The 10,631-nt window shown below is 33.3% G+C and overlaps 2 protein-coding genes across 6 annotated transcripts; both read left to right on the plus strand.

The window, feature by feature from the left end:
• The first annotated feature begins 1,356 nt into the window (after positions 1-1,356).
• Positions 1,357-5,409, plus strand: LOC109157134 (DNA-binding protein BIN4-like). 5 transcript variants are annotated; one of them, XM_019305029.1, is made up of 14 exons: positions 1,357-1,639; positions 1,731-1,798; positions 1,949-2,002; positions 2,379-2,637; positions 2,718-2,897; positions 3,081-3,148; positions 3,235-3,288; positions 3,565-3,682; positions 3,899-3,945; positions 4,185-4,211; positions 4,483-4,558; positions 4,636-4,772; positions 4,863-4,962; positions 5,055-5,409. In XM_019305029.1, exons 3-13 carry the CDS (start codon positions 1,955-1,957, stop codon positions 4,956-4,958), a joined length of 1,110 nt encoding a protein of 369 aa, XP_019160574.1. In that variant the 5' UTR covers positions 1,357-1,639; positions 1,731-1,798; positions 1,949-1,954; the 3' UTR covers positions 4,959-4,962; positions 5,055-5,409. The 5 variants fall into 5 exon arrangements, with proteins under 5 accessions (XP_019160574.1, XP_019160577.1, XP_019160573.1 ...); XM_019305032.1 differs by having other exon boundaries at positions 1,357-1,462; positions 1,526-1,639; positions 1,954-2,002; positions 4,863-5,409; XM_019305028.1 differs by having other exon boundaries at positions 4,863-5,409.
• Positions 5,410-7,387: 1,978 nt separating this feature from the next.
• LOC109157135 (ubiquitin-60S ribosomal protein L40) lies at positions 7,388-9,401 on the plus strand. Its single transcript, XM_019305033.1, has 5 exons — positions 7,388-7,579; positions 7,662-7,748; positions 7,830-7,932; positions 9,026-9,092; positions 9,195-9,401. The coding sequence occupies exons 1-5, from the start codon at positions 7,477-7,479 to the stop codon at positions 9,219-9,221; spliced, it is 387 nt and encodes a 128-aa protein (XP_019160578.1). The 5' UTR covers positions 7,388-7,476; the 3' UTR covers positions 9,222-9,401.
• The last annotated feature ends 1,230 nt before the right edge of the window (positions 9,402-10,631 follow it).

Below are 10,631 nucleotides of genomic sequence, written 5' to 3' on the forward strand. Positions count from 1 at the left end.
ATCCACAATAATGCTGTTGAGGGGAATCGAAACTGAATTTTTTTTTTTTTTTAAATGGAACGCCCGTTTTTAGTCAAAACGACGTCGTTTTGCAACCGTGTGCACCATGCATGGTGCACCCGGTTGCACAACATAACTATTGCTAAAATACTAAGTGTTATATTATGTACCAGGGCACACAATACATTATGTGCCCTAAAAATCTCCAGTTTCGTATGTACATAATTGTATAGTAAAATACACATAAATTCTTAACATAATACACATAATCTAACATGATACATAAAACACATAAACTCTTAACATAATATATATACACTCTTAACATAATACACATAAACTTTTAATATAATACACATGAACTCTTAATAAAATATAATGTACATAAAATCTTAACATAATACACATAACTCTGCATTGTGCGTCCTGGTGCACAATATAATTTACCCTAAAATACACGAGTTATACGCTTGAACCGGTTAACCCACGGGTTACTTGACCCGTGTAGCATATATGTTATATATGTATATATATATATATATATATATATATATATATATATATATATATATATATATATATATATATAGACTTGCACTCGGGTGCGAATGGCTTGCCCAGGCGCGAAATAGGAATGGATTCTGTTCGTCCACGTGTCCAGATCTAATGGATGAGAAACACTGATTTTTTAAAAAAACGCGGTGGCATTTTCGTAAATAATTGAACATCGAAGTGCAAGTAAAATGTATTACAAGTGCATGTAAAATGTATTATAGGTGCAAGTAAAAATTTACACTGAGCATCAATACTTAGTTGCACTTATAGTTCTAAGTAGTTGCACTTATAGTTCTAAGTAGTTGCACACATAGGTATAAGTAGTTGCATCTAGGTGTATGAATGTTTGCGAGTGGTTTTCAGGAGTATTACTACCCGCTGAACTCAGATCAATGAATGTTAACAAGGCAAGATTACATGCACTTATAGGTGAAAGTAGGTGCACCTATAGTTATAAGTAGTTGCACCTATAGTTATAAATAGTTGCATATATAGTTATAAGCACACCCAGGTGCATGAATGGTTGCGGAAAGTGAATGCTAACAAGGCAAAATTACATGCACTTATAGGTAAAAATAGGTGCACTTATAAGAGATTTTACTTGCACTTCGATGTTCAATTATTTACGAAAATGCCACCGCGTTTTTTTTAAGTTATTAGATCTGGACACGTGTCGCGCGCTGATTCGTTCGCATTTCCTTCCTGGGCACTTATTCAGGTGCGCGTCCCTATATATATATATATATATATATATATATATATATATATATATATATATATATATATATAAAAACTGGTAAATTTAACGACTCTGTGTGTCTGTGTCCAACTCTCATCCCCGGCTAACCCTCACTACGGACGCCTACTCAGCTACTCCGGCGAGTCCAGGGGCGACGGAAAGCTGCTTGGCATCCAGCGACTGGCGTCTCGGCGACTCCTACGAGCCTAGGGGCGACGGTAGAAGTTGCTCGACATCCGGCAACCGGCGTCTCGGCGAGTTGGCGACTTGGCTTCTCCCTTCTCGGCAAACAAGCTGTTTGGACTTCGGAGTGTTTGGCACGGTCAAAAGCTACCGTCAAAATATGTAGGTTGAATTGAAAATTAAGGTGTAGATGCTTATTTTAGGCTCCATTTGAAATTTAAGAAGTTGATGTTGGCAATTGCATCTATTGCAGGTTTATTTGTGTGAAAAACTGTTGGTAGTCAATTTCTCCATTATCTTGACGGTGCATCTGTTGGTCCTGTAAGTTATTAAACATTAAAACATGCTCCATTGGCTTATTATTGATTTTATAAAAGAAGTTTTACATGAGATATTTGACAGTGATTATAATATATAGATGTTGGTGCTCATGTTATATAATTTATTTATTTATTTTTGTATTCCTGAAAGCTCAAAATGAGTACCTCAAGAGAAGAATCTCCAGATTGGCTTCGTTCTTTCAAGGTAAATGTATGGTTTTCTTTTATAATCTTTTCCACTTAGAATTTTGTTACTTTTCTGCTAGATCTGAAATAATGGCATTTGAATGTACTGTTTACTTCAATTCAGTTGTATTTTAAGCAGTTGGCTTATGGATGATTTTCCTTTCATTTTGCTCCCGTAAAAAACGTGCTCTAGCCTCAAATTATATAGTACCCAGAGTTGGGTTATTTTATATTCTTTGATTCATTACTGAAATGTTTGGTGATGCAATGCGATTAGTTTGGTTGATGATTTATTTGGTTCTGTGAATTGAGTAGATGCATATGTTTGGTTTGGATATAGTGAAGCGTGATGTTGATATTGTTGATGGTAATTGAGAGTTTTAATGCTAAAACAGGCACCTAGTCCTGTAGCATTATCGTCGGATTTAGAGTCCCCTTCAAATGATAGTCCTCTTAGTGATGATGAGGACGGAATGAGTCTTGGGAAATTGTTTTCCAAAGATAAATCCAATACAATTGAGACTAAAAACAATTTGGATGGGAATGACTTGTTGGTTTACACGCCTTCTAAAGAAAAGTCTCCTGCTAAGAAGGCAAGAGTGGAGCATTCACCAGGTGGAAAGAGGAAGAGAGAAAGTCAGCCTGAAAATGAAGGTATGCTTTCTAAATTTTGTTACTCCATATTATTTTATTAAAACAGAATAAGATAATAAATGCACTCTCTAATTGTACAGGAAAAGATGTTGATGATTTCAAGGTCTTTTCTGAAGGAACAAAAGATCCAGATTTCCTTGACAGTGATGGAGAACATGTCCCCACTGAGGATCTGAAGATGAAATCTTCAAAAAAACAATTTGAAAAAGACAACCATACGCCAAAAAAGAGGAAGAAAGTAGAAAAGACAACAAATGAGGGTAAGGAAGACATTAATGACCTTTTTGGACATTGCTGTAATCCTTATTAAGTAATGGATATGATGAATGAATCTATAAGGCTGTAGTCGCTCTAACATTTTAAAAATTTAATTTTACTTATTGAGCTTTCTAGAGACTGTAGCTTTTCTAAGCCAAAGTCTTGTTTAATTATTTATCATTTAGATGTAGAGAATAAAGCTAAAGCTGATGTCCTAGAGGAAGATATTCCAGAGAAGCATAATGGAACACATGTGAGATATAGAGTACTTTTATTGCAATTATGGTTGATATTGGAGATAGTAACTTAGCAGGTCGTTGTTCTGATCTATTTGTGTAGGTTTCATATTCAAGACTTCCTTTGTTACTTCCTGAGAAAGTACAAAGGTTAAAGGTTAGTCTGAGCAGGCCTTAACTAATTATATTGATAATGTAGATATAATTAATCTGTGTTCCTTTGTTTTCTTTCTCATGCATTCTAAAAGCCAACTCCCACTTTTTGCATGAACTAAAAGACGTCAGAGTTGGTGCCTTTAGACCTAGCTACTTTGATGTTACTTCAATATTTCTTGATAATAATTAAATGTCTTAGTAGTCATCTACAAATATCCCATCATTTAACATGTTAATGTTTGTTGACACCATTTTTTTTTCCTTTTGTTCATAAAAGGCACTTGTGGAGTGTGATGGTGATTCGATAGATTTGAGTGGTGATGTGGGCGCTGTTGGGCGGGTTGTAATCTCAGATAATCCATCTGGAAGCAATGAAATGCTTTTGGATCTAAAAGGCATGTACAAGTTTCTCTAATATCTGATGATAAAATTCTTGATTTGCATGTCGTGTAGAACCATGAAGTAGCACTACCTTTCTTGAGGTGGTATGATGTGATTAAGTGTGGCAACTATATGTTCTTGTTATAGATGCTTCACGCCCTCTTCTGCAAAGCTACAAGGTTTAATACTCATGGCTCTTCTGATTTTAGTAATCTGGTTTGAAATTTCAGGAACCATATACAAAACGACAATAGTTCCTTCCAGGACATTCTGTGTGGTATATGTTTTCTTTAATACAGAAACCTCTATAGCTTTGTTTTTTCCTTTTCTCCAAATAGGACTAATTCCACTTTTGGTTCAAATACTATTGTGGAATTTTCACATTTAGTTCTCAATTATCAATTTGATCGTATTTAGTACGGAGTACTTGATTTTTCCAAATTGACCACTTGTCTTCTATACACGCATGGATACATATATTTATGTATATGATCTGACACTCTTCCCTTGCTGTAGGTAAGCTTTGGTCAATCAGAAGCAAAGGTGTGTTTGTTGATTATGCATTGTTGATTTATTTGCTCTAGCCATACTAGCACCTTGAAAAGGAAGAACACATAATACTTCATTTTCCGGGTTTTCAAACACACCTTAAGAAACTTTAACTCACCTTTACTTGCTGTCCTGATCTTTGAGTTATGGCATTATGCTTTCATGTTGCATTGTATATAAAAATGGTTGGAAAGATTAAAAGGAATAAAAAAGGTATTTTGGTTGATGTGTTCAAATTACCTATTCCTCTATGTTTTTTCACCAGATTGAAGCCATCATGAATGACTTCATCCAATTGACACCACAATCAAATGTTTATGAAGCTGAAACAATGGTTGAAGGTTTGATTTCTCCTTCAAATCTCATTTTTTCTTTGAGGTGTAAAAGATGTTTATTCTCTTGAGTATATTTCATTTAGGAACTCTTGATGGATTTTCATTTGATTCGGAAGAGGAGGCTGACAATTTGCCCAAAAAGGCTGTTGAAGGCAATCAAAATGAAGCCATTGAGGACGAAACAAATGGAAAAACAGAACGAAAAACAAAAAAATCATTAGTATGCATAATGTTTTTTTATTTTTTGAATTCAAGGAAATAATCTATATTTTGCGTTAAAACTAAGTTGTTGGGATCCATTTTTATTTAGGGGGCTGAGCAAAAGAAGGGAAAAATTGGAGGGGGCAAGCAACCAAAGAAAACAAAAAAGAAAGCCCAAGTCACAAAGAAAAACAAGAAAAAATGAGAAGGTTGATTTTAACTTCTTCATACCGTGTACATTTTCTTAATTTTCTTGGCTTGTATTCCTATTTTTGTTTTAGCAAGCTCCAATTTTTTACAGGTTTCTGCAATCCTAATTATCAATTGGCTGGTGGCATCACTGTTACCATTCCAAACGGAAGGTCACAAGTTTGAGTCTCATCCCAATCAAGGATGTTGTTATAATCTTGTTGAGTAGATATTATTATATGTTAGATGTTAGATTATAGTTACAAAAAAATTATCAATTGATTGGTGGGAAAGCCCATGCTTAATAGAGACGTTGGATTTGTGTTTTAGGACCTACTTAACGTAACTGATAATTCATTGTAAGTTTGTTGAGTTTCTTGATCTGGTCCTAGACTGAGTGTAGTAATTAGTAACACTACAGGCTCCCTGTTTAAGACTATAGATCTCATCTTGAAGATTAGAGATTCTATGAGCATCTACTTGTGAAAATCTGTTCTTCAAATCATCCCAAATGAAGTACATCACCCTTTGTGCAATTGAAGGACTAAGAGACTTAAAAATTCAGGAACTACCCTAGAACCAAGAGATGCTAGGGAGAATTCTTCTGCTAGCCAATCAGATCATAGACATGGCTGAGAAAAAGTTTGCAATCTCTTTCTTCCTGACCGTTGGTTCCTAATGATAGATTTTTTTTTTTAAAAAAAATAATTTTATTAAATTAGGATCAAAAAATTATTGAACTGGATAGAATTCAAATATAAAACGAATTTAATAATAAAAACAACTTAAAATTAAACAATATTAACAAAGTTAGTTATTATAGTAAAAATATATAAAAAAAGATATAAATTAATTAATTATTACAAAGTTACTAAAATATTATTAAAAAGTAATAAAAAAATGTTTATCAAATTGCTAATTAATTAGCTCATAATTTAGTCAAAGCAATTGACGCATGGGAAGGTCTATGCATCTAGGAGTTGTTCTTCCTAAATGTATTATTCATCTTATTCATTAATTTAGTTACAGATTTTTTCCTTAAAGAAATCTAACTAAAATGTTTTGATTAAAAATAATTAATAATTAATCAAAATTTATCAGTTTAGTCATTTTTATTGAATTGTGCACACCGGCAAGAATAAGGAATAAAAAGTAAATTAAAATTGGGGGTACCTTAGTCAGCAGTTATACCATGGGCTCGCGAGTCCAAAATACAAAATTTACATATTGAATGTTCACAATTTAAATTGTGAACATTTATATGTAAATTGTGAACACTTAGTATGTAAAATTGTGAACATTATGTAAATTGTGAATAGAGTAATTTGTTTACTTAATTAAGTTGATCAGATTATTGATTTGATAATTACAAAATCACAAATTTAACTTTTAGCAAAATAAACTTTGCGAGAAGTGTCAAATAGACCCATGTACTATTGTCAAGTGCTCAATTTCCACCATGAACTAAATTAAAGGCTAATTAATCACACTTTCCTACTAAATTTGTTCAATTAACTTTTTTTTTTGAGGGTTACCAATTCAATTATTAAAAAAATAATTTCAAAATAATTTAAAAATTATTAAAAAAAAAAAAAAACAGCCACCGGCTGTCCTCGCCGGACAGCCGGGGGCTGTATTTTTTTTGTTTTATTTTATTTATTTATTTATTTATTTTAATAATTAAATATGTAACCTGTTATTAACTTGTAAAAAAAGCCAATTAAACAAATTTAACTCGTAGATGAACCCTATTTGACACTTAATTTAGTTTGTGGTGGAAATTAAACATTTCGTAGCAATAGTAGATGGGCCTATTTGACACTTGTGCCATAAACTTTTAATAAACTATATGATATATGATAGGATTACAGATTTCCTGGTGACTAACTCGAAAAAAATAAACCAAACACTAAGGGGGTGTTTGGTTGGATGGAAAACATTTTCCATGGAAAATGTTTTCCTAAAAGTGAAGGAAAATGATGTTTTATGTTGTTTGGTTGGATGGAAAACATTTTCCATTGGAAAAAAGTTTTCCTTGAGTATAAGGAAAACAAATTCCTAGCTTTTGTTAGGTATTTTGTTTTCCATGGAAAAGGTTTTCCATGGAAAACTAATATGCCAATTTTACCCTCACCATTCTTTATTAATTACTCTTATTATTATTATATTATTATTGTTGTGTAGGATTATATTTGTCATTATACACATTATTCCTTACCATTCCAAACTCAACCAAATAATAGAATTCATATTCCCAAAAATTTCTTTTCCACCAACCAAACAATAGAATCTATTTTCTTGGAATTTATTTTTCATGGAATTTCAATTCCATTTCCCTTCAAATATTTTCCAGCGAACCAAACGAGCCCTAATGGAAAAAGACTAAAAAAGAGTCAATATAGCCCAACTAACGGTCGGCCCAACTCTTCCACTTCAAAACCCTAAATCTAAAACGAGGAAACATAAAGGGAAAGAGGCAGAACAGCGGAAGAAGACAGGAGGCCGCAGAGTTTGGCACGCCAGAGCCGGGAAAGATGCAGATCTTCGTCAAAACTCTCACGGGGAAGACTATCACTCTCGAGGTAGAGTCAAGCGATACGATCGACAATGTCAAGGCTAAGATTCAGGACAAGGAAGGTATGCATTTCCTCTCCTTTTTGTTTTTGGTGATTTTATTTTTATATATTGTTTTTTTATTCATGTGTTTATGGTGGTCTAGGAATCCCACCTGATCAGCAAAGGTTGATTTTTGCTGGAAAGCAGTTGGAGGATGGCCGCACTCTTGCAGACTACAATATCCAGAAAGGCATGCCTGTAATTCTTTATACTTTAATAATAGTTTATAGAGCTGAACTCTTTGGTTGTTAATTTGGGAATGGTAATGTAGAGTCCACTCTGCATCTGGTGCTGAGGCTGCGTGGTGGAATTATTGAGCCTTCTTTGATGGCATTGGCTAGGAAGTACAATCAAGACAAGATGATCTGCCGCAAGTAAGTCTCCTATAACTCTTCTTTCTGTTTTAATTTCATCTAAATTTTTAATATTTATGCATAGTAATTGTTAACTTCTGGGCTGATTCAGCTTGTAAAAATTGGCTTCTTGGAACCAATATTTGTTTGATGTTGAAATGTTGATGATTTATAGTGAAGCTATGTACATATGAGAGGGCTATTTTTTGTGTAGTAGTTAACCCTGACTTTGTGTGTGTGTGTGTGTGTGTGTTTTTTTTTTTTTTTTTTTTTTTTCCCCCTCATCTATTGTATCTGTAAGGATACCTCTGTGTGGTTAGTGGTTATTGAAGTGTAATTAAGAACACTTTACACACTAAACAGTGAAGTATGAGAGAGTTAAATCCCTTTCATAGTTGATAGTGGCTAGCTGGCTGCATTCTCTATGGTGAGATTTGGTTATGCATTTCTTGTATTGGAGTACTGTCTTGACTTTTATGATCATTGAAAAATATGTGAAGCAGCTAAGGACTTCTCTTGGCACCTCTACATCTCTCGACAAATTCCCTTAAATTTTTTTCCTATTGTTTTAGTAAAATTTGTTTATGAAGTGTGTATACTTGTATAATTGTTCAATACAAATATAAGTTTGACGTTGGAAGACAACGTAGTCTTACTGTGTGGTACAAATGTGGCCAATATAAAGCACCTTTTACCGAATTTGAATGTTGTGAAGCACTCGTCATATATATTTTATGATAAAATAGTGAAAGCCTGTCATCTTTTTGACAACTAGGGTATCAAGTCTATCCATACCCCGTGGTGAAACTGTGAAAGACCCCGTATCCATTGTCAAATCCAATTCTGCCATATTCATTCCCCTCTGCTTTGCAGCTTTGTTCTAATTCCTCTTGTTGCTCTAATATGCTGTTTCATTTGAGTTAACCTTGTAGAAGAAAGTGATTACTCTAAGTTTAGAGCAGCCACTTGTCATCCAATTATTTATATAGTCTCTAACATAAAGTTTGTTGTGGTAATATTGTTTAATTATTAATTGTTCTATTTATGGCTATGCACCTACAAAACTCCCCTTGTTCTTTTTATTTGTCTAATCTTTCTAATGCTATTTCATAAGGTGTTATGCTCGCTTGCATCCCCGTGCTGTAAACTGCCGTAAAAAGAAGTGTGGGCACAGTAATCAGGTTTGTTGCATGAGGCTTAGATCTGATTTCATGCAATTGTGGGCACATTTCCTACTTCAACTATTCCTAATTCCTAAAATACTTTATTATTTTTTGTTGCAGTTGAGGCCAAAGAAGAAGATCAAGTAGATTCTGAGCCTTAGTAAGTTTCAACTTTACATTGGATGGCTTTTAAAGCCCTTCAAACATAGAACTAAGGATGCTCATTTATTATTGTTGTCAGCTTTTGCTTTATGGTTTTGTTATCCTGAAGATTGAATGAATTTTGGCACACTAATTATTAGCAATGTTTCATATTTCAACGTTTAATTACTATTCATTTTTTTTTTTTAATTTATATATTTTCTTGTTAGACCATGAGATGGTTATGAGTAGGTCACCTTTAAGCCCATACTATACTTAGATTATTCACTTCTTTGATTTCAAGGTAATTTACTAATTTACATCCAACCTTTGGATAATTGCTCCTAATCGTCTTGTGCTTGTCAAGTTTGGATGTAGAAACTTCACACATGGTGGTTGGACGGGTATAGTTCCTTTCAAATACTGCCATCACATAATATTAACAGATTATGATTTGATAATTTTTACAATTGTTATTATGTTTTGACTTAGAAACCTGATTTATATTTTAGAAGTTTGCATTTTCAATACTAAAAATACAAAATTTGTATGTTGTTTAGAGCATCCAAAATAGTTTAAGTTTGTTTTTTTTTTTTTTTTTTTTGTTTTTTTTTTTTTTTGTGGTTTTTATGTGCCAACTAGGGGAGATAAGAGGAAAAGAAAAAAGGGAAAAATCGATCAGACACTTAAAAAACAGATGCACTGCACGCGCCTGACTTGGCGGTGTTGTGTGCGAAACGCGCACAGTTTCGTATGTTAACTGTCAGTTTAAACTGTTTCAAAAACCCAACTTTACAGAGCAAATTTATTTTTCCCTCTTCCATATCAGCATGCACTGTTCTAACAACTACAAAAAAATCCATTGATATGGATGTTTTTAGGATCAGGATCCACCTTGTAAGGCGAATCAGGGTTCACAGAATAATTTGCGATTTTATCTCACCCCCACTGTGGGTTATGTGATGGATGTGGGTACCATTGATATGAACTTGTTCCATTTCATCCTTAATTGGATCTTGAATTTGAAAGAATGGATTACTTTAGATTTTGTCACTTACGTTAGAGTTGATCAATTAGTAATTTGAGAGTTGTGTTTAATTTAATTCTTCTGAGTTTCTACTTTCCATTTTTTTGGCACTCTAAAGTGTTTTTATCAGTGTAAAATTTCTCTTTTTTTCAAGTAAAATTTCTTCTAGTTATTGTTCTGCACTTGTCAAATATTTCATCGAGTGTAGAATACAAATTCGATTCTCATCAAATTTGTTTGCATATGGCGGTGAAATTTTGCATGAATATAAATTGTTTAAAAGTGAAGTATTAAATAGGAAAATTTTGGTTTTCTCCTTGTGTATATTTATATATAAAATAAAGAGGTATCCGCGACAGCCTCCGTGAAGAAGGTGTCGGGATAGACTA

Source organism: Ipomoea nil, unplaced genomic scaffold (genome assembly GCF_001879475.1).
Source record: "Ipomoea nil cultivar Tokyo-kokei standard unplaced genomic scaffold, Asagao_1.1 scaffold2761, whole genome shotgun sequence".
NCBI classification, from domain to species: Eukaryota; Viridiplantae; Streptophyta; class Magnoliopsida; order Solanales; family Convolvulaceae; genus Ipomoea; species Ipomoea nil.